Genomic DNA, 21,961 nt, shown 5'->3' on the forward strand with positions numbered 1-21,961 from the left:
TAACGCGATATGATTTATGTTCAAATAAACTTGAATTGAATTTTCGAACATTTTAATAATGACTACTCCGTTGTCTCAATTTTAAGTGATCATTGTGCAGCACTGGAATGTGTTAATCCATTACATGCGTGCCGTGTAACATCGGTTCCGCCTTGTTTTGGTCCGTACCATTTTAACGTTACACCACAATGTCCATGCAGTAGACATCTGTGACCGCTGTGATAAAACTGATATTTTCGACTATAAATTGACGACATTGCTGTAAATGTAGCACAACAATAAGACCGTGGGTGGTGAGTGTGGTAACCATGGCTCGGGTTGTCAAAGTGTTTCGGACTCTGCGGAATCACTGGAAGAAATCCACATTTGCTGTGTGCGTCCTCTCATATGGAGGTTACTGGCTGTATGGTAAACATTGGTGGGTTTCTCAGTTGCTGGAGATGCCATTAGACAGATTGCAGATATTTTCGTGTGTCTTAAACTTTGTTTCTTTTGTCCTATTAGTGACAGTGTTCTGCGCAGAGAAGCTTGCCTATTGGCCAGGGTAAGGCATCCCTTTATTTGCTAAGAAATTCTTAACCAAAGAGAACACATTTATGGCTTTTTTCTTCTAGTAAAGGATTCCTAACTGTGTTTACTCTATTAGGAATTTGGACGTCAGCAGATAGCACCAGGGGACAGACTGAAGAAGGCAACTGTGATTTTGAACCCTGCAGCCTGCAATGGGTAAGATGACACAAAGTTTTACTGAAACATATCTGGACTCTTGCTTCTCAAAAAACATTCTTTCATTTCGCATTCCTCCAGGAAAGCCAACAACTTATTTGATAAGAATGCTGCTCCGATTTTACACCTAGCTGGTGTAGAGGTTACAATAGTTAAGGTATTATCAACTATTTTATTTATATAAAATTAAAATTTTAGTTGTTCTGAGAGGACAGTCAGAGATTACATCATATTTATATGTTCCTCAACAGACAGACTATGAAGGTCAGGCAAAAAAACTGATGGAGTTTATGGAGCAGACAGACATGTTGATCGTAGCAGGAGGGGATGGCACATTGCAGGAGGTCATTACGGGTTTACTGAGAAGGCCAGATCAAGTAGGTGTAATGCTGTAGTTTTCTTGTCATTTACTCATTAAAAATTCTTGCAATTTCTTTTTATCGATAAACTCAAAGAGTAAGAGTATGTTTCCTGACAACAGGACAGCTTCAGTCACACACCTATTGGGTTCATTCCACTGGGTTCCCATAATTCCCTGAGTCCAAGTCTTCATCTCCTCAGTGACAACAAGGTCAAGTAAGTAATTTAATATATTTAGTGAACCAAGATATGAAAGACAGTCCCTTGATAAGTTGTTCTGGATATGTGTTTGATGTGATGGGTATGTTTTTAGGGACATTACCTCAGCCACATTGTCCATTCTGCGAGGAGAGACTGTACCTCTGGATGTGCTGCAAATCAAAGTGAGGTTTGCTCCAAGTGCCTGCTTCCGGTGCAGTTACTTGTCTTTCATACTTAAAGTAAACTTCCTCTGTTGCCATGTGTTTGTTTTAAGTAATTTAATCATTTCTTCTTCAATAAGAACAATAGTTAAACGTTTTCATTGAAGATTACGTTTTGTTTTTCTGTTGCATTGACAGAGTTTAGTTTAGTTTGCACTGCATCATGTGTTTGTCTTTGCAGGGAGAAAAGGAGCACCCGGTCTTTGCTCTGATGGGGCTGCGTTGGGGTGCTTTTAGAGACGTTGCTGCAACGATTAGCAAGTAAGATTACTTAGAATGTAACAATGATTGTATGGTTAATAGTAAACTGCAGTAAATAACAGAAATATTTCCACCCAGATATTGGTACCTTGGACCTCTGAAGACAAATGCAGCACATTGGTTTAGCACCCTGAGGGTATGTTTTTTCTTTCATTCTTTTATAAAATAAAAAATATAATGGTCTTATTATATTTCATATTATTATAAAATGAAGGTTTCCTGCTCTTCACTGAAATATCATTAACATGTTATATATACTGTAATTCAATTTGATTCAGTTCAAGCACTTTATTTGTCCTGAAGGGACAATTAAAAGGTACAGAAGGCACCTCACAGGACACAGAACATGAAACATTAAAAACAAGCATGAGCATAAAACATCAATATAAATAGTCCGGGTAAAGCAAAATCAATAACTCAAGGTGCTGTGCAGGTCAGTCATGGGGAGACTGTCTACGGAGGAAGGGGGCAAGTAGAGGTTGTGATGTTGGGGTAGGGAGGGGTCAGAGTTCAGATGCTGGACTGCTATGGGGATGAAAAAGGCTCTCCTCCTCCTGCATGCAGCGCAGTCTGTGTCCTAATGGAAAGACGTCTGATGGCTCTCAGAGGATTCGGTGGGCAGTTTTTAATTGTCTGTTGTTCACAGAGGGCAGGCGGAGCTCTGAGCAGGATGCCCAATCATGTTAGAGCAGGTCTAAATAATGGAGTTTAAAGATGTCTGAGTTAAACCAGCAGATAAATGAAAAGGTGCTTGATGATGGCGTGGTAGAAAGTGTGAGATAGTCTTTATATCCAAATAAACTCAGCTTCCTGAGTAGGTTCGATGCTGATGACGTTTCCTACGGATTTCCTCAGTATTTGAGGAAAACCTCAGAAAACTCTCAAAGATTGCTTCCAAGTACCTCTTCCACTCTTCCACCTCCTCGTATTGTACAACAAATCATCATTGATTGTTTCTATGTTCAACTATAACAAAAATCTTAATACTGAAGCTAATTTATCTTAATTTTTCGCTATTATGAACATTTTCAGGAGTGGCCTTTGGTTCGGGACGTCTCAGTGTCCTATTTAGCTCCCAGCCTTCGGCCTCCAGACCTGGCCCCTCAGAAACCCCCCAGACCCAACCTTCTCCACCGCATCATCCGCAGACTGAAGAACTACTGGAACCCACCTGTTGAAGGTGAGTTTTTATTGCAGGAATACTTATAGCATTGCTACAGAGATGTTTCAAATCGTGTGTATTGGTGTGTGTTTGCTCAGAGCCTCCGAAAGTGGAGGAGCCAGAGAAGTGGGAAGAGCAGCAGCTGTCAACGTTAGAGCTCTACATTCAAACTCACAACAAAAACCCAGTGCAAAAGGTCAGTGCTTAAGCTACTGTACTGTCAGCTGCACCTGCCTTCTTTCCTCTCATTTTTGTCCTCTTTATTTGCAGCGCGTGAACGACTCTTTAGTGATTTGTGCAGAACCTGACGACTTCACTGTTGGCGAGTTCATCGCCGTCGGGTTCGTAATGCAGTTTTTAATCAGTCCTCTGCACCCTTTCAGAGCATTTTATTAACTTGAGTAATTATTTTAAATGCTAATTTTAGGACTAAAAAAGAGGAGGACCCAATGATCTTCACTAAAAATGCCACAAAACTGGAAGCTGGTGCTTGTCGACTAAATCTGCCAGAAGTGAGGAAAGATTTCTTTTGTGTCAAATCAGATCACATCTTTTTTTCTTTTTTATTTTTCAAGTATTAATAAATTTCTAAAACCTTCCCTGCAGGGCGGCTCTGGCTTCTACAATATAGACAATGAGGAGTACGAGGCCATGCCTGTAGAGGTCAGGCTGCTGCCCAGAAAACTGCGCTTCTTCATCAGTGCGGAGCGCAGAGAGCAGCTCCTCGTGCAGCCGCAGTGATGAGAAGACTCCCAGCTTTAAAGAAGACGACAGCGGAAGACGCCATCGATCCCAGAAGTCATTTTGAAAATGGATTTTTACTTTGCCAGCAGTTTGACAGGATGATGATGACGATGAAAAGCTGTTTCTTTTACTGCTTGTAAAGATAGAATATAAAGTTAGTTATTTTAACATTAAGTTGTTGTATGTTAGAGGACCAAGGTTGCTTTTCTAAGGTTGTAACACATGTACAAGGTGTCTTACAGGTGGTTGTTTACTGAATGGTTTACTATTGTCATCATATTTGAACTTGGTCAATAAAAATAATGTCTGTCCAGTTCAATGCAACTTTTTTTTTTTACCAGTGTAGCAGGAGGCTGATTTAGATGAGTAAAGTGAGGGAGCAAAAGGAAAAAACTTCTTGCTGAGAGGCGGTATGAAAAAGAGAAGGAAGTCTGTTGGGTTTATGTATATGTGAACGTATAAAAATAGAGAAAGCAGCGATGCAACGTGGATGTGTTCCAGCAGCTCGGATCAGGGGGTTTGGCTCACTGCTTGGCAGGGCTGGGTCTGATCTGACAGATGGTGTAGACAGAAAATCTGCAGGATTAAGCTGGTGGCAGCAGAACAGGCCTGTTGTCATATTCGGCTTGTCTGAAAGCACAAAGTGATGCTGAAGGTGCTGATTTAGTTCCATCGTTTGGTAGCGAAGAGGTGAGGGTTAATTTCAGGGGTGAAATGTACGCGTGCAGTTCAATCATCCATGTATTTATGAGATATGTCACGACAATGAAAAGGCCAAACACATAGACAACCAATTTAGAATAACCGATTAACCACCATCCTAATGGACTGGGAGGAAGAGAAAACCCACTGAGGCTTAAGAACAACAGGAAATCTGGTGCCAGGCAGCAATTTGAAGCTAAAATCTGCTAATCACTGCACAACATCCAGTAACCCTCTCTAAACCTGATTTTACTAGATTAAAGGGATGGTAAGTGATTTAGTGTGGCAGTTTTAATAAAGTTTAGGAACTCTGTGAAGTTCCCATAATGCAGTTGGGTTGCATTTTTTCCACCTTTCTTCCGTCCTTGACTGATAACTTTCCTGAACAGTGGTAGCAGTAACACGTAACACATGCTTCAGGACCAGGATGAGTCGAGCTTCTTCACTGCTTAGCTGGACCTGATAAATTCACAATATACCTCAGTTACCTCTTTTATTATTTAATCAATTTAATTAAAAAGAAATTATTATTCTATTTTGTATTTTAAATGTAATTACATTTTATTTTTATTTTATCATTAAATGTTTTTTTATTTTAAAATTGATAAAATTACATTTAATAATTTTATTTTGTTTAATTTCGTTCATTTTCGGGCCACAAATGCACAGAATGATAAACAAAGCCAACACTGAATTTCATTTCACTGGTACTTGGAAGTACAGCAAATATTTCTACTTTTCTGTGTCCAGACGGTCATGAAAGCTGTTTTAAACATGGAAAAATAGATAACAGTGTTCAGAGCAGAGGATTACATAACGCTTAAAACAGTATCAACAGTTTATTGTTTCACAATGGCAGTACAGCGAACAGTTGCTCATGCTGCTGACTTCTGTGTACGCAACTGACATCTCTTACAGTGTTCACGTTAGTAGAGGTGAAGATTTATCTGCTATCCTGTGAGAACTCTTGACTTACAATCACGAAGAAAACGGAAACACCACTTGGATGTCGGCACATGTGCAATACGTCTGCTGTCTGACATTCAGTAGTGACACACTGTACAAAGGATGAGTTTAGTTAAGCTGGTACACATCTGTGAACATTTCCACAAAGAAGGCCTTTTTTACAGTGACGTGTTCTGTGTACATTCCCTTTTACATTTGACGCAGCTCTGTGAAGCAAACGCTGTCGGATAAAAGAGATTACAGCTGGTAATGGAGTCCACACACATTAGGATCCTACTGAAGAGTGAAGGACTTGAATCTACTTGAAATTTTAGCAAATGAAGGTGACGTAGAAACAAAAGATACAAGTCTCCTTGCTCTGTTTGAGTCACATTTTTAAGGCCCCATTTCAAAAATAAAGCTTAATCACTCTTTTCTTCCACACACAACAGTTAGTGCATTTTAATCCTCATGTTTTTTCTCTTTTAACCAACTGAAAAAACATCTTAGAGGATCAAGTCCATGTGCAGGTCAAGCTATAGTCCTCATATCAGCCATTCTCAACCTGGAGATAAACCCTACAATGTTTTTTGGAATATAACCTTGAAAAAAAAGAAATAAAAATTGTACTTGCAGGCTTAACCAGTGAATAAAAAGGAAAAATTCTGGGTTGGGAGGGACATTACCGCGTTGACATGCTCTACTTGAAATGAACAGCAAGCAAGACAACAATCAGCGTCATGTGTTCCAGCATCAGTGTGACTGGCAACATGATGGATGGACTAAAATAAAACTCCACCAGCAGCATTCAAAAGACACAGTTGGCCCATCTCTAAGCAGGATTTACTCAATGGGACCGTGATGAAAACCTTTAGCGGGGTCCTTTCAGCGAATCTGCCCATAGAGGAGGACTTAAAGCTTCTGCTCAGCTCCCATCAGGATGTCAACAGATCTCGCAAGAAATTACAAAACAAAGAGATCTTTGTCAACACAGACAAGCGGAGAGGATCTCTCTGTAGCTTACTTGTTGATCTGCCACAAACGGCTCTATCAATAACTCCTCATTCAACAGAGTCGGGCTCTGTGACCACCGGCAGCCCGTCTCCACTCCATGACAACCAGTTGGCTCCCAGTGAATCATAAAGCCAGCACATGAAAAGGTAAAGTCAAGCATGATGGTGGAAACATCCCTGTGGTGCAGCTTTCACAAGAGATGTTACAGAATCACATTCATTGAAACATCCTCCACCAAAAAGAACAAATAATGAAATACGAACATCCCCATCACCAACACTTTAACAAATACAGAGAAATATGATCACATCAAGCTTGTGTTCAAAGTGCATAAAGCTTTAAGTGTTTTTAACAGCCTGTTTTCCTTTTTATTCCGCTTCATGTTAATTACACCTCCCAATTAACAAAAGGTACCATTTTCCAGCATTACCTCACCTCTCAAAATCATGAAACGTAACAGAAAAACACTAAACATTAAAAGATACTTTCAATGCTTTGCTCCTATTGCTTCCTTTGTGAAAGGCAAATAAAGTGTTTGAAAAGCTTCCATTTTACCTTCTCTCTGAAACAGATACTACAGCTACAGGATTACAGCAGGAGATCTGAGTCTGTTCGATATTCCAGAAAAGGTATTAGAAGCACACATATTCATTTCCAGTGGCAGAACCGTTCCGAATATAACTCAAAGCGGAGGTGGACACCAGAGCTGCAGGACTGGAAAAGTGTCAGTGATTTCTTTATTGTGACGAGTGGCATCCATCAGCATCCTGCTTTTATATTTTTATCCAAGGCTGAATTTCTGACCACACGAGCCAGAGTCCAAGTCAAATGAGCGCAAACACAAAGAGACCATATTTCTGTCAAAAACAGTCCTCTGTGGGTGACGTAAGATGTAAGTGTCTGTCAGAGCTCACAGCTGCCCCCTGCTTGGCAGGTTTTTGTGACCTGGTGCACTGTGGAGTGTCTCCACAGGTCAGAGGACGCACACAAACGACGGGAACGAGACACCCAGGAAAGGGAAAGCAGACATTGATGGAGTTCTATGATAGAGGCAGTGTCTTCAGTGTCTTGGTGTGTGGGCCTCGCTGGCACAAAAAATCCTGTGGCATCCAGGTGAGAGGGCTCAGGGGCAGCAGAGGTTGTCTATGACAATTGTGACATCGAGGCCGTACACCTCCAGCAGGTCTGCGAGGAAAGAGCGGTCACCATGGGGATCCAGCCCCATGGCCCTCACGTGGTCAGCAGTGAGGGTCGGCTCAGAGCTTCCTGCTACCTCAGACAGGGTCTGAAAGATGCGATTATTCAGCTCCATGAAGAACCTGAAGGCAACATGAAAGATGACATCAGTATGTGTTTAAATACCAGCTTAATTACCAGATATATGCTTACCTGAACAATAAAACTAAGCAGAACTAAAGCTCTCTGTTAAACTTGAGTGCATTTCTGACTATAAAACACCTGTCAAGGACTCACAGAATGAAAAGATCCTCTTCGTTTGACGTGCAGTCTTCATCCACTTCCTGAGAGTACAGCAGCATTTGCCTGGTTAAAAAAAAAACAAAAACAAAACATATTACCTGTCAATATGAAAGCCGAAAGAGACCTTTCAGCTAATAAAATATATATATATATATACACACACACACATACTATATATATATAAATATGTATATGTATGTTGCGTGTTGAGGTGTTGCGTGTTGAGTTGCATGTTGAGATGTTGTGGTTGAGTTGTTGCGTGTTGAGGTGTTGCGTGTTGAGTTGCGTGTTGTGTTGCTGTGTGTTGAGGTGTTGCGTGTTGAGTTGCATGTTGAGATGTTGCGTGTTGAGTTGCGTGTTGCGTTGCTGTGTGTTGAGGTGTTGTGTGTTGAGGTGTTGCGCGTTGAGTTGCATGTTGCGTTGCTGTGTGTTGAGGTGTTGCGTGTTGAGTTGCATGTTGAGATGTTGCGTGTTGAGTTGTTGCGTGTTGAGGTGTTGCGTGTTGAGGTGCGTGTTGCGTGTTGAGGTGTTGCGTGTTGAGGTGTTGGGTGTTGAGTTGTTGTGGTTGAGGTGTTGCGTGTTGAGGTGTTGCGTGTTGAGTTGCGTGTGAGTTGTTGTGGTTGAGGTGTTGCATGTTGAGTTGTTGCGTGTTGAGTTGTTGTGGTTGAGGTGTTGCGTGTTGAGTTGTTGCGTGTTGAGGTGTTGTGGTTGAGGTGTTGTGGTTGAGGTGTTGTGGTTGAGGTGTTGCGTGCTGAGTTGTTGCGTGTTGAGTTGTTGCGTGTTGAGGTGTTGTGGTTGAGGTGTTGTGGTTGAGGTGTTGCGTGCTGAGTTGTTGCGTGTTGAGGTGTTGCGTGTGTGCTGCAGACAATGAGATGTCGGAGTGAGCGTTGACGCACCTCTGTTCACTCAGTTTCCTGTACTTCTCCTTATCTGCAGCGTTCAGCCTGAGCAGCGGCTGCAAATGGCTTCTGTGGGTCTTCACGTTCTGGTTATCGATGTAGACATCATACAGCTCCTTCTTCTCCTCAAAAATCTTCTCCGTTGTGCCTTTACAACATATGCATAAGGAACATGTGACCTCTAAAGATAAAAACAAGTTTTCTAATCATCACTCACAAGCTCCACTCACAAGCTACATATGACAGCTCTGTTTCCAGTGCACCGATGTCAGCGATGTTGATGTAGAAGAAAGGTCGCAGTTCAGGAACAGAAACCCCAATTCCAGGTATAGAGACATTGGCCAGGCAGCAACAGCAATACACTGAGAGAATAGAAAAATAATAAATAAAACACCTACAAAACCTACAGTTTGTGCCAACATTCTGCACTCTGGCAGCAAACGCTGAGTGTGTGTATACAAGCTGAAGCTGCTCACCCCTGTAGCAGACCACACCAACCGGTGGAGGGGAGAAGATAAGGAGACGCTTCCTCAGCAGCGCAAACTTCCACAGCACCATTATCTGCTCCCCAAAAAACTGGATGAACTGGGACATGCAGCCAGCTGGGTGGGTGATCTGCAGAGAGGGAGGGTGGCAAAGGAGTTGATTTATGACAGTCACAACAGAGCGTCTTCAGTAACAGGAGGGTGTTTTGAAGCTTTCAGACCTTCATTTCTGGGTGCATGCAGCGGTTTATAGTGGTAATGCTCCAAGTCGGACAAGCAGTGACCAGGCCATTTCCCGTAGGAGGGAGAACAGCCTTCTTATCCTCGTAGAAGGCCTCTAGTGGAGAATACTGGCCTGGATACTGAAGCTGAAGTCTACAACGCATTAACAAGAAAACAAAATAAGGCATTCAACCTTGGCATTACTAAGCAGATTATTCCTAATTTAAAGAAATCACTTGTGTTTTATTGAATTTTCTGCTTATTCATCATTTGTATATATTGCTCATCCCATCACACATGCTGCCAACCGCTTGTCCCAAGCTAAAGCAATGTAGCATGCATTTCAAATAGTTCTCAACCAAACGGTGGTTAAACCACCATCAGCCCACAAACATGTAAACATGTCCCCTCGTCCAGCAGAGGACTGAGACACTCAAACAGAAAGTAATGCACAGCAACAAAAACACATTTTTAAATCTAATTTCAGACATTTTGGAGCCATAATCTGTCTATATGTGGCCATTTCTACTTAATTTAACCAATTTTGTGTCACATATTTGTTCTGTATATCTTTTCGTGTCACATTTGGGTAAACTTTGCATTATATTTGAACCTTTTGTCTCTATCCACTCTACTACAGCCCTGTCTCATTGTGGTTATGTTGTATATCCTTGTCTTTAATCTAATTTTGTTGTTTTTTTGGTCCACTTTCAGCTTTCTTGACTGTTTTGCACCATTTTGTGTGTGATTAGGGTGAATTGGAATTACTAGGGTTATTTAGTGTTTAATTTTGGTAATAATGTGTCTCTTTGTAGCCACCCTGCATCTCTGTATTGCTGTTATATTTTATGTTATTGTCTTTGGTTCTCTCATGTAGCTCTTTGTCACCTCTTCCTCATCATTTACTATCCCATTTTAATCCCTTTTCTATCTGTTTGTAATAATTTTTGCACCTGTTTGCTGTCAATTTGTCACTGGGATAATGTCTCTCTCTGAGGCATACATTATTTTTGCAGCCTCTGGGCCTATGTCTGGCAGGTTGTTCATTTATCTAACAGTGAGACTGTGCAACTCATGCATCTGCATGTAAGTTATTCATAATTCAGCTCTTTTTAGATGGCTAGCAACTCTTACATGTCCTTAAACTATATTATAGGACTTGAAATGTATTATATCACATAGATCACTTTTATTACTGCAGATTTCTTCCGCTATTCAGGTGTCTGTTTGTGATTTACTGCACAGACACTAAAGATGCAATAACTATTATTAAATTGTAAACTACATGATCACAATATATTAAAAATTAGGCATCTTCAGTCTGTTTACCTGCGACTGTTACTTTAGCTGTATTAATCCATGGAGTTCAGTTATTATGAAAAGACTGAAAAGACTGAAGGGAAAGAGGTTTTTATAGAAAAGAGTCTGTCAATGTTTCTTTCAGCTCTTTGTTCAGGCTCATGTCAGTGGGTTCTTGTGACAAAAACTGCAACTGACTTGGGCTCTGGGTTCATGTTTAATTGATGAGAACATTTAACAAGCGAAGAGGCATGGATAGGAAGATGGCACATAATGAAAAAAATGGGTGAAAAATAAATATCAAAAAGAAAGAAATCTCAAAGCTCAGAAAACATAAAGAAACACAAAGCAAGGCTCACCTGACTTGATTCTCCAGGAAGTGCATGTAGCGGTAAAGCAGAGTGTAGGAAGGAGACAGAATTCCCACCGACTTCATCCTTGCTCCTCGCTCCAGCTCACTTTCCACAGGCATGTTAGCAAAACAGGCCAGCCCAAAGTAACTGCCTTTACGGAAATAACTAAGCAGTGCCAGAACAAATAACAAGAGTAAACATTAGGACATATGACTTCTGACAGAGACACGGGTTATTAGACTCATCTGAGTACATACATAAAGTCATTAGTGATCCGGTGGGAACCGCTGGCCATGGACTTGAATTCCACTCCATCTAGGTTGATGTCATGAGGCAGGCACCACTCTACCATGTTCCCTACACAAACACAGACATTTCCAGCCACAAAGTCACTTCCCTTTACTTCCACCACTTTCATCTTTACTTCCTTAAATTCACTCATGTAGCACCAAGAGGTCAGGGACTCCAGGAAAGGTCTGACTCAGCTTCTGTTACAGGCTATGGATGTTTAGATCTGCTTTATTTATTTTAGTATATTATTTGTTGTTTTCTTTTTAAGAACTTTAAACCCAGGCATGTATAAAAATCAATTGAACGTTTAGTCACTAAAATTTTGAATGAGCTCACAGTGGCACACAATAATCAGGGTTTTTCATCATTGAGTCAAGAGTTTGACACTAGAAATCTGTGGCAGCTCTGCTCAGTATAATGGATTAAGGCACACAGAAGTCACACGACATCGCATGTTAATCTTTTCCAGTCCACGCAGTGGAATTTGTACATGACAATAAAAATAAAATAGAAAATCAGATAACGGACAGTGCTTGCTTACCTGATCTTGTATCAAAAGTAACCACAAACACAGCCACGATCTGATCTTTTTCTTCCCACTGATTCCTCCCTGTGAGGCCGGGGAAGGGAACGATCCCATCTGTACCGAGAGGCTCTGGGCGATCACGCCCGTGCGTGGAGAGCTCCGTGTGCGGACGGCTCGGGCTCCTGTCCGCGCTGACAACAGCTGCTACGCTCCGTGCGGGGCTGCAGGTGATAGCGGCAGCGATGGTGGCGGTGCTGTCGCTGCCGCTACTCCACCCATTGCCAGCCGCAGTGCCCGTCGGTGTACGCCTCCCAGCTGGATGCGAACTTTTCTCCGCCGCGGTGTCTTCCTCTCGAGGCGGTGGCTGGGCCGCCTGGTTCGGATCGGGCGGTGGGATCTCCTCCCAGTCCAGCAGCGGGGCTCGATCCGACTGCTCCACCATGGTGCTGCAGCCTCCGAGGACGCGGTAGGTGGAGGAAAGTGACACGAAGCTCCGCTGTGGGGTTGTTGTTAGCGAGCTAAACGCGCTCCTGGAGCCGGATCATGATTTCCTGCTGCTGGAGGGGCTGTTTTCTGTGCATTTGTAAGGGTGTCACATTCACTGACTCCTTTTCCTCCTCCTGTCTCACTGTTGTGATGACGTACCCGACTTCCGCCCACGTGTCTATATAACTATCGCATACAATGACCTAATTTTTCTCGTCGGCTGTTTATTTTGTGTTATAAGAACCATATCATCTGTACTTTGCGTCTATATTCAAAACCAACTCCAGTTTATAACTTTAAAGTTTTTAATTTGTACCATTTGTCATTAAAATTTGAATTTGTAGTTTTTCTTTTCATGACCCAAAACTTTGCATACACATTATATAAATAATATTTCTATTATAAAAACTGATTTTTTTTAATCTAATGAGAAACCACTTTAATGAACAATTTAACCAATCAGGGGGCTGGACGTCACGACGCAGTGGCGGTAATTTATTTAAACAGGAAGTGTTTTACATATGTGGCGCGAAATTCAAGATCGGCGATGTGGAAGGTGACATGTTCGTGAGTAAGCTTTAGTATCTGAAGATGAATATAAGGCCACTGTGCAAAAGTCTTGTGCCACTCTTAATTTCTTTTTATTTTGATCCCACGGAGTCAAACTTTCTTGTAACATTTTAAAACAGTCTTTAGTAAAAGCTCTCTAGGCTTTCTGAAGGGCTTTCATTGGTTTTCTTTGGGCATTTGCAGCCGTTTTATTCTTAGTCCAGGCCTTCTGTCTGACTATATTAAAAGAAATGTTTCATATTTGTTTGTTAAGGCCTTTTAATTCAAGGGATCAGACAGAGTGGTGTCTATCTACACATAACAACATGGAAAATAAACCCATTTAAATTGTATTACTGGGCACTTTGTCACAAAGATGGATAATTTAATTACATTTCTTCAGCCACGTCTACAAAAAATGACTAAGATGACACACAGTTTAACACATAAAAATGGCAGTGATTCACACAGAATATTTCCATGAAAATGAGGTATATCATGACAAAAACCATTAAGGAAACTGAGCAAGCGAAGAGCGAAAGTGGTAGGGTCTTAAAAAAAAAGACATCATCTAGTGCAGATAAGCAGTATTTGAAAGTGATGAAAGGAAGACGTATGGGGAAAAATACAGCAATGATGATACCTTTATTTTGAAGAAGTAGTTTAAATCGTGAATCCATTGAAGCAATGACCTGACACAGGACCTGAGAGATGCATCTCCCATCAGCTGATCCATCTACGGTTCACAGAAGCCTCATTAGAAATGGTCTCCATGGAAGGGTGGAAGTAAGAGGCTATCTATAAGGAAGGAAAACAGGGAGAACATGGCAGAGGCATGGCAAACGACAAGAATGGAACTGAAAATCAGTGGAAATGGGTTTTATGGCGTGATAAATCCTTTCCAGACCCTGGACCTCAGTATTACTGAAGCTGAAGAGCTCGACAAAAGAAATTAACAAGAAGGATCATCTAAGTAGGTTCTAAATGTAGTCATACCAAATATTGACTCTGAAGCTCCTTAGCTACACACAAACTCTGTTCTAGCCTTCACATTGCATTTTAATTTTTATTCATACATTTTATTTAACCACTGCATTTATTTCCTGGCGATATATAAAGAAATGACTAGTGGTTCATGACTTTTGCACTTCTGATTGCATCTTATATAACACAACTGGACTCAGCTGCTAATTTTAAATTGTAATGCTACTGAAACAGTATTCTAATATATTAATGCCATACATTAATCAATCACATTAACTAATAATTGGATTTTCATTATGGATGTGGAAGTCTATGGGGTGTCTTTAGTCAGCGTTTGATCGTAGTGGGAGATCTGCTGTGTCCCACATTTTTTCCCAAACATTATGTGCTGTCAGGTTTAGGGCATAGCATTATGAAGGAAAGCTTTCCCAGAACTCGGGGCCCTGGCATGGTGACTTTGTTTGATGGGATCAACCAGCAGCTAGACTTTTCTAGCTGTGGAGAGGATGGAGGCAGCAGTGACAACACCTCAGATGAAGGCACCTTTCAGATCCAAAGTCCCAGGTTTCGCAGCACCAGCTTGGCTTGCAGGACACCCAGAGTGCAGCGTCACCACAGTAGGTGCAGCACCCTACCGTCCCCGCTACGGTGCACCAGCCCCATACCTTTTGCTTCCTGGAGAAAGCTGCGACTGTGTGACTCTCCCAGCACGCCAAAGGTGGAGAACATCTCTGAGTAACTGTCCCATTGTGGCTCCGGTGGATGAATTTTATTTGACTTTTCTTTTTCTATCCCCAGAGTTTGCTGTCAAAGTCATCCGGCACTTTCTCCGGCATTAAATCAAGTCACCATCAGAGGAACCTGCGTTTTGCCTCGCCTGCTGGAAATCTTGTTCAGGCACCGTCTGTCAACGTGAATCCTTTCACCCCTGACACCGTACGCAGGAACAGCGAGCAGCAGTGGAGGAGCAGCTGTAGGAGTGATGACGATGATGATTATGGAAATGGGTAACTATTTTTTTTCAGTTTTTTTCTTTCTTGGAGTACACATGTAAGAGGATGCTATTTAATGAGTTTTACTTAAAGGTAAGGCACGAACGTTTGAAATTTGTCATGCGAGTGTCTCACATTGCAGGGAAATTAGCCCATCTCGGTTGGACAGAGATCATTACAGCCTTCCTTTGACTAAAGCCTGACACACAAGCAGGGCTTTTGCTGATCTTTTCACACCATAAAAAATCTAAATGTCCTCCATCTTTCAGGTTGAAACACAGTCTGACGTCATCTGAAGACGATGATGAAGCTTTTCTCCCACCAAAGGTGCTACTATTTTTATCAGTGCATATGATGAATGTAATCCTCCCTCACAGATGCTGCTGATACGCTTTCATCACCAGGCTTTGTCATCTTCAGCTGCCTACTCACTTTTTGTTTGGTATTAAATTGCATGCTGCCAACTCTGCTTCCGGGATTTCTTTAAGGAAAACTGTCATTCTTTTACAAAACGCTTTCTTTGAGGAAGCATCACCATATTTGGTGACTTAGCAAAGACAAACCCCGGCTGTCCTCGCTGTAGTCACACTCCAAACATAGCTGGGTGACGTCGGCTCCTTTAGAAATGTTTTTGGATTTTTCACCATGATGCCCTCCGTCTGTCTATCTGGCAGAGACTAGCTGTACAAGCCTTCATGCTGTCACGTTATGAGAGTGAGTTCCTGGAGCTGGAGTGCATCGGCGTGGGCGAGTTTGGGGCAGTTTATAAGTGTGTGAAGAGGCTGGACGGATGCCTCTACGCAATCAAACGCTCTCGCCGACCCCTGGCAGGCTCTGCAGACGAGTGAGTCAGCAAAATGATGTCTGCTAAAGATGGATCAGTCCACTTTCTGTTTTTTAAAGTTTGATCAGATTTTTTTGAGATGTTGCTTTGTCCTCTCAGACAGTTGGCCCTAAAAGAGGTATATGCACATGCTGTTCTTGGACATCACCCACACGTCGTTCGCTATTATTCGGCATGGGCAGAGGATGACCACATGATTATTCAGAACGAGTACTGTGATGGTAGGTTTCACTGTGTCATCAAGAGAGCTACATTAATCCTCAAAGTAATGTATCGTGTGGTTTGATAATATCAAGGTGGAAGTCTCAGTGATGTCATTGTGAAGAAGGAGGCAGAGGGAGAACAGCTCACAGAGGCTGAACAGAAAGATCTGCTTTTACAAGTGTCTATGGGTCTCAAATACATCCACAGCTTAGGCCTTGTCCACCTGGATATCAAACCAAGTATGTCCCTGAACACTTCTCATTATGGACTTGCACTCATTACAAAGTTGGCATGTTAAAGATGTTTTGCATGTCATTTTCATGTCATTCTAGGCAACATATTCATTTGCCAGCGTCCCAGCACAAGTGCAGCAAGTGAAGAGGAAGATGATGAAAATCCTTCAGTGGGAGTCATCTACAAAATTGGTACTAAATATGATCTCTGGCTAAATGGCTTATTTTTTTGCCATCAGAGCTGATATTAACTTTCTGCAGGGGATTTGGGTCATGTGACATCAACCAGCAGTCCTCAGGTTGAGGAGGGGGACAGCCGCTTTCTGGCCAGTGAGGTTCTGCATGAGGTACACCTCACCTTAGACTTTTATTTCAAAGTCACATGTCCTTCCTGTTTTGCAACATTTCTAGGGATCATTTCTTATTTCAGCCATCACTCTGCTCCCCAGGATTACAGCCATCTCCCCAAGGCTGACATATTTGCCCTCGGCCTTACTGTCCTCCTGGCAGCCGGTGCGCCTCCTCTGCCACAAAATGGATCTCAGTGGCACAGTCTCCGAGAGGGGCAGCTCCCCAAGCTGCCACAAGAGCTGTCACCTCCCTTCAGAGGTTTGCTTCAGGTATTCCTGTCTCCAGTTTGGCTGTTTTTGATGTACAATTAATCCCAATTAGAGATCAGATTTTGAGCTGCCACTTGTACAAATGGTACTTTTTTGTGTGTTGCTGGTATAGTTTGATGAGATTTATCTTTTTCTTTGTCAGTCAATGCTGGATCCAGACCCGACAAAGCGACCATCTGCCAGGGAGCTTTGCAGACACACCGTCTTAAGGGAAAAGAGCACTGAGAGGCTGGCTGCTCAGCTACGCAGAGAGCTCAATGTGGAGAAGTTCAGGACAGCCATGCTTGAAAAGTAAGAGGGGGTGGATTAATTAGCATGCAGTCCCAGTTTGGGGTTTTAGGCTAAATGTTTTCTCATCATTGCGATTTAACTTACAAAACAAGATTTTAGAAGATTTTTGGTGTTCACGAGACATGATTTTGTAAAAGCTAGAAACCCAGCAGTGTTGAATTGTTACAATACTTCAAAGTCCTTGAACATTTCTCATGTCTGATATGAAGCTGGTTTAATGAAAAGATAAACCCAGAGGTGACTTTCATTGGAACTCCCTCAGCTTTTTTCATTCCTCCATTTTTTGGGGGGGTTCTTTTTGCACCAGTAACCTTTTAAAAAAAAGCATGGCATTAAGGTTAAATTCATATTATTTTAAACCTTAATACAGTAGAAAACAATTCTACCATGTGAAGCTAAAGCTGTGTATTGATCTCACCAGCAGCAGCTCTGTTGCCTCTTAATCCCACATATTTCCTTCTCATAAACTTTTTGTTTTTAATAAATAGGATGGTAATCAATGCATTTGAATCTACCAAAGAGATAAATTATAGGCTTTCCTTCAGTAACCAAACCACATTCTTTAACAACTCTCAAAGAGAAGGGTACAATCCAAGCCTGTATTGCTTTGTTTTGTTTTTCTTTATTAGTGAGATTTATGAGCTATTTGAAAAGCTCCACTTTAGCTTTTATTTTCTGTTTCATATGTTTGTTTTGATCTGAGTTGCTACTGCTCTGTAGCAACATCCTAAGATTAGATATTACTCATTTAAGTTGAATGTTCAGGATGCAACAAACACTGGTCCAAAGATGTTTTGTTTTTGTTAAATTTCTATTGTACTGACCACTGACCACACCTCAGGTGTAAGGGGAAAAAGACACAAGGAGAGGAATGTAGGTCGTACAAGCTTAAAAATAAAGTTCATGACCTTTTTTAGATCCACTGTAATTCATAAATGGTGCCTGCAGGGGGGGCAGTTGTACATGATTAAAAACAAACCACTGGCAGCAACACTGGCTTTAACTCTCTCCTGCAAATCAGAATCATGGAATCAAAATAACTGAGACACTGATGCTAGTTAAAAGTATATTAATTAAAAAATATTGTTTTCAGAGAGCTCCAGGAGGCACGGCAGGCGGCTTTGTCACCGAAACAGAGCCTCTCTCCAGGGCTGACACCTCCTGCTAAGATGGGGTCTTTGCCCAGGACAGGAAGGAGGCTTGTTGGTAGGAAGACTGGACGATCCATAAGCTTTGGCTGCCCAGGCTACGGAGTCTAATGAGGACGATGATTTCCTGTGACATGATGCAACGGCCTCTCCCCCGGCTGCAACAAGTCTGATGAAATATGCAGAATAAGGCTGTATGGCACAATTCCCCTTCTAGAATCTTCTGAGTAAACTGTTGAAAGACTGAGGATATTTGGAGAGAGATGATTGTTATGGACTAGTTGGATTCAAGCAAATTTTTCAAGTGATCTTGTAACTGTATTATTCCAATGTGCTTGACTGGTCAAAGGCTTTTTTAAAATTCTTTTAACTGTAAATAAACATTTTAAGCATTTTTACATGTGTTGCATTGTATTTAATGTGTACTTTTAGTTCGTGCAAGTCATGTACTTCCTGATCCAAAGAGTACGGGGACTTTCCAGTGAGTGTGCTGTTCTTATCTATGGCTGCAGTCAACTGCATGCATGGCATAATTTAGGAAGTATGAGCATTCACACTGTAAGGCTGTCGTTCTCAGTGGTCAGGGTTCTACTTGTAAACACAGGGTTTGTTTGCTCAAGCAGAAGTTTAAATAATTTTGTAAAGAACTGCATGTTCCAAATGAGTCATACTTTATTTACAGAAATACTAAAACCATTACATGCACAATCAGGCAACTTCACATTAAAATGCACATGACCGAGTACAACTGCATGACAATACCATTCTGTTAGTCCACCATTATAATGGGATTTCCTGGAGGTTTGGTGGCCCTCTTGCATAGATGGGTAAAACTGGATTTTGTACTTTAAACATTTGCATTTCATCTTTAGCTCAACTGCATTTGAGAGGGATATATTCTAATTAAGACAATTTACACATGTAAACAAAAGTTTCTAAGCTTTCAGATTTATATTTTACAAAGAACGTTGTGTAATCATGGTGACTTTTCAGATAACTGTCCCACTAAATATTAAGATTTTGTCTGAAAACATAATACAAAAATCTAAGATAAAACTGCATGAAAACTTAAAGTATTTGACTGAACTTTTTTTTTTAATTTCTTATCATCCATTAGAGGGGTAGTGCACCATAATTTTAATCTAATTTCCATACATAAAATTAATACATAGCATTACTTGTGATGAAAACCACCTGTACTGTTAAGAAAGATAGATAGATAGATACTTTATTGATCCCGAGGGAAATTCAAGCATCCAGTAGCATATACATACATTATCCAGCTTCATATACATAAGTATCCAGCTTCACCATGGCTTGCCCTACATATATATACATATACATATATATATATTGTGTGTGTGTTTTATGGTTGGTTTCCTCAAGCATCTTAACAATCCTGTTTTACGTCACGATTATGTAAATTCAGACGGTCTGTGAAGGCATCACGAGGAAAACAAAAACCCGACATTTTTTTTTCTCTCACTCCTGCACTGCGGCTAGCGGGGCATCAGTTAAATGGAAGTTTGTATGAAATAAAAAGTTCACGTAGAAGATACAAAAACGGATTGTGAGTAAGTTAGCAACTTTTTTTAAAAAAAGTAATATTTTTGTTTTCGTTTTAGTTAGTCGTCAGTTTTGACTTTTTTTTTTTTACTTTAATGACAACTTCTTTAAGTCGAAAGCCAACTTTAGCTAGCAAATAGTTATCTGCAGTTAGCATTAGCCCAGCCTAGCTCTCAGTGTAGCCGCTAAACTTGAGAAATGACCGATTTCTTGTGTGTAACTTAAGTTAATTTAATTTTAAACTCAATAGATGTCGATGTTTATTATATTGAATTTAAATAGTTTAAATTATTGCGCAATTTGCTTGGGTACAGACATTGCTTTTTTACTTTTTCTTCTTCTTTTTGTACTTGTGATAATCTTACATGACTAACTTTTAGTTTATGGCGTTCATATGAAACAGGTTCAAAGTGATCATCGATGGAAGACTCTGGATTTCTGAGAAATGAACAAAAAGCCGCATCTGTCATTTTCGCCTTCCTTCAAACAGATTGTAGAGACTCAGATTATAGCAAGGAGCTTCTTTCCTTGGGCACGGATTTAAATCTTGCCCGGGATATTAATTGCAATGGCCACATGACAGACAGTCTGCTCGACGGAGACCTGGAAACTGATGGCGGTATACAGAGCAACGTTCTCCTAGATGACATTCGGCCCCAGGTGGATCTGCAGTGGTTCAGTAAGTAACTAGAACACCTGTTGACAGTTGAGTCACCCCAGTGTAGCTGTGCAAATCAGTCCAAACCAAGTCGCATAAGTTTTTAGTTTCATTATAAAAGTACCTTACAAATCAGAGTAAAACCAGGAAGTAACAGCTGTAAAATATTTGATGTCAACTACTACTGCCCACACTTTCAGAGCCGCTACAAAAACATTCTGTGGCCTGAACTGTTTATTTTCCTGTTTCCTTGTAGATGGCCCTGCAGAAGCAGTAGCTCTTCGTGAGATTGCAGAGAGGCTGAACGATATTGCGGCCCAGCTGGAACGCAGCATTGTGGCTAGAGCCGCCCAGAACCTGAGCCGGAACATTAGAGCCTCTCCTCCTGAAGTAAGTCAGCTTGGAGCTCAGGAACAGGTGAACTTTTCATGATGTGATGCTTGTAAGCTGGGATCAAGCGGCAACCTCCGGCGGTGAAATGTGAAGCCTATGCGGAAGTGCAAAAATTGCATTTCACCCCTCATCCGCTAGGGGCTGGCTCCAAAACAGAGTCAATCCCCATAAACTCCCATGTTAAAAAGCCCAACTTCACAGCAGAAATAAACGGGAGCGACGGTAGGAACCGCCCAACGAGCTTCAGAAACCTGCGGGTGACGGGCTCTGTCCATCTTATAGTTTATGGCTCGGATACATGCCAATACCTCTGTTATCAAAACTGAAAAGAAAATAATGACCTGGTTTTAATCTGGAGATGCAAAAACCAGAATAAACTTTAGATTACTTGCAGTAATTCATAACCTCTTAGGTTGCAGTTTACATTATAACCAACAGATTTGGCATAGCAGCGTCAGTAACCAGATGCATGTCTCCCTTTCAGGAGTGGAATTACCACCTTTCACACGAGGTAGAAAGGGTGATGAAGCAAGGTGTGGGACTGGAGAATCTACCCCAGGAGCGAGTCATTGTGGCCCTCTCCCTGGCCATTGTGAGGGGAGTGTGCAAGCAGACACCACAGCTGCTGAGACGCCTCTTTGACACAACACTGCACTTTATTTGCCGTGCAGGGCCTAGGTGACTTGAGCTGCAGGCTCAGAGGAAGCAGCGGTGAAATGCAAGGTGAAAGACGGCATGAAACCTGCGTCTGCTCAACAGAACAGACTGTAAAGTGCTGCTTTGTTTGTTGAAAATACTTCACTGACTAAAGGAATTTGGGGAATTTTTGTGTGTGCAGTCCCATTTTTAAAATGGGGAACTGAAAATTCAGTCTGTAATACTTGAATTGTTTATTACTTTACATGTATAGGATTACACAATGTTTCAGATTCAGAATCTTTTCATCATAAACTTTAATGACATGATTAGTTATATTTGTTTTGGGATAAACATGACATCTATAGTCATATTATCCAAGATGACAGTTTCTTAATTTCAGTCTAAATGTATTGAGCTCGTATTCTATATGAATGAGAGTAAATAAACCACCACTAAAGGTCATG

General features: G+C 41.3%; 4 protein-coding genes across 9 annotated transcripts; 3 read left to right on the forward strand and 1 right to left on the reverse strand.

The window, feature by feature from the left end:
• The first annotated feature begins 158 nt into the window (after window positions 1-158).
• On the forward strand, window positions 159-3,989 carry agk (acylglycerol kinase). The gene is made up of 14 exons (XM_041998159.1): window positions 159-418; window positions 505-544; window positions 647-726; window positions 808-883; window positions 978-1,103; window positions 1,208-1,302; window positions 1,400-1,469; window positions 1,690-1,769; window positions 1,848-1,905; window positions 2,802-2,949; window positions 3,030-3,127; window positions 3,202-3,272; window positions 3,359-3,443; window positions 3,538-3,989. Exons 1-14 carry the CDS (start codon window positions 309-311, stop codon window positions 3,670-3,672), a joined length of 1,272 nt encoding a protein of 423 aa, XP_041854093.1. The 5' UTR covers window positions 159-308; the 3' UTR covers window positions 3,673-3,989.
• Window positions 3,990-5,201: 1,212 nt separating this feature from the next.
• Window positions 5,202-12,502, reverse strand: dennd11 (DENN domain containing 11). Its single transcript, XM_041997541.1, has 9 exons — window positions 11,906-12,502; window positions 11,331-11,430; window positions 11,080-11,238; window positions 9,421-9,574; window positions 9,191-9,329; window positions 8,945-9,076; window positions 8,712-8,862; window positions 7,810-7,878; window positions 5,202-7,655 (listed from the first exon to the last, which is right to left on the reverse strand). The coding sequence occupies exons 1-9, from the start codon at window positions 12,330-12,332 to the stop codon at window positions 7,460-7,462; spliced, it is 1,527 nt and encodes a 508-aa protein (XP_041853475.1). The 5' UTR covers window positions 12,333-12,502; the 3' UTR covers window positions 5,202-7,459.
• A 371-nt stretch (window positions 12,503-12,873) lies between these two features.
• wee2 (WEE2 oocyte meiosis inhibiting kinase) lies at window positions 12,874-18,612 on the forward strand. 5 transcript variants are annotated; one of them, XM_041995994.1, is made up of 12 exons: window positions 12,874-12,943; window positions 14,305-14,627; window positions 14,708-14,916; window positions 15,171-15,228; window positions 15,576-15,745; window positions 15,845-15,966; window positions 16,042-16,188; window positions 16,282-16,374; window positions 16,444-16,529; window positions 16,632-16,802; window positions 16,945-17,093; window positions 18,187-18,612. In XM_041995994.1, exons 2-12 carry the CDS (start codon window positions 14,322-14,324, stop codon window positions 18,350-18,352), a joined length of 1,677 nt encoding a protein of 558 aa, XP_041851928.1. In that variant the 5' UTR covers window positions 12,874-12,943; window positions 14,305-14,321; the 3' UTR covers window positions 18,353-18,612. The 5 variants fall into 5 exon arrangements, 4 of the variants coding, with proteins under 4 accessions (XP_041851928.1, XP_041851930.1, XP_041851927.1 ...); XM_041995996.1 differs by having other exon boundaries at window positions 12,875-12,943; window positions 14,254-14,627; XR_006011729.1 differs by having other exon boundaries at window positions 12,919-12,947; window positions 14,254-14,627; window positions 16,472-16,529; window positions 18,187-18,222.
• Window positions 18,613-19,728: 1,116 nt separating this feature from the next.
• bida (BH3 interacting domain death agonist) lies at window positions 19,729-21,959 on the forward strand. 2 transcript variants are annotated; one of them, XM_041997699.1, is made up of 4 exons: window positions 19,729-19,815; window positions 20,211-20,486; window positions 20,722-20,855; window positions 21,343-21,959. In XM_041997699.1, the coding sequence occupies exons 2-4, from the start codon at window positions 20,228-20,230 to the stop codon at window positions 21,538-21,540; spliced, it is 591 nt and encodes a 196-aa protein (XP_041853633.1). In that variant the 5' UTR covers window positions 19,729-19,815; window positions 20,211-20,227; the 3' UTR covers window positions 21,541-21,959. The 2 variants fall into 2 exon arrangements, with proteins under 2 accessions (XP_041853633.1, XP_041853634.1); XM_041997700.1 differs by having other exon boundaries at window positions 19,735-19,811.
• The last annotated feature ends 2 nt before the right edge of the window (window positions 21,960-21,961 follow it).

This window comes from Melanotaenia boesemani, chromosome 10 (assembly GCF_017639745.1).
Source record: "Melanotaenia boesemani isolate fMelBoe1 chromosome 10, fMelBoe1.pri, whole genome shotgun sequence".
NCBI lineage: Eukaryota > Metazoa > Chordata > Actinopteri > Atheriniformes > Melanotaeniidae > Melanotaenia > Melanotaenia boesemani.

What these genes read in the sequence shown, in the direction of transcription:
- agk (XM_041998159.1), top strand. Translation starts at nt 309, where the DNA reads ATGGCTCGGGTTGTCAAAGTGTTTCGGACTCTGCGGAATCACTGGAAG. An exon ending in ACAAAAACCCAGTGCAAAAG is followed by an intron (nt 3,128 to 3,201) that starts GTCAGTGCTTAA and finishes CTTTATTTGCAG; the next exon opens with CGCGTGAACGACTCTTTAGT. An exon ending in GTCGACTAAATCTGCCAGAA is followed by an intron (nt 3,444 to 3,537) that starts GTGAGGAAAGAT and finishes CCTTCCCTGCAG; the next exon opens with GGCGGCTCTGGCTTCTACAA.
- dennd11 (XM_041997541.1), bottom strand. Translation starts at nt 12,332, where the DNA reads ATGGTGGAGCAGTCGGATCGAGCCCCGCTGCTGGACTGGGAGGAGATC. An exon ending in TACTTTTGATACAAGATCAG is followed by an intron (nt 11,431 to 11,905) that starts GTAAGCAAGCAC and finishes GTGTTTGTGTAG; the next exon opens with GGAACATGGTAGAGTGGTGC. An exon ending in TGGTGTGGTCTGCTACAGGG is followed by an intron (nt 9,077 to 9,190) that starts GTGAGCAGCTTC and finishes CTATTCTCTCAG; the next exon opens with TGTATTGCTGTTGCTGCCTG.
- wee2 (XM_041995993.1), top strand. An exon ending in CCAGTGAGGTTCTGCATGAG is followed by an intron (nt 16,530 to 16,631) that starts GTACACCTCACC and finishes TCTGCTCCCCAG; the next exon opens with GATTACAGCCATCTCCCCAA. An exon ending in CCTTCAGAGGTTTGCTTCAG is followed by an intron (nt 16,803 to 16,944) that starts GTATTCCTGTCT and finishes TTTCTTTGTCAG; the next exon opens with TCAATGCTGGATCCAGACCC.
- bida (XM_041997699.1), top strand. Translation starts at nt 20,228, where the DNA reads ATGGAAGACTCTGGATTTCTGAGAAATGAACAAAAAGCCGCATCTGTC. An exon ending in GGTGGATCTGCAGTGGTTCA is followed by an intron (nt 20,487 to 20,721) that starts GTAAGTAACTAG and finishes GTTTCCTTGTAG; the next exon opens with ATGGCCCTGCAGAAGCAGTA. An exon ending in TTAGAGCCTCTCCTCCTGAA is followed by an intron (nt 20,856 to 21,342) that starts GTAAGTCAGCTT and finishes TCTCCCTTTCAG; the next exon opens with GAGTGGAATTACCACCTTTC.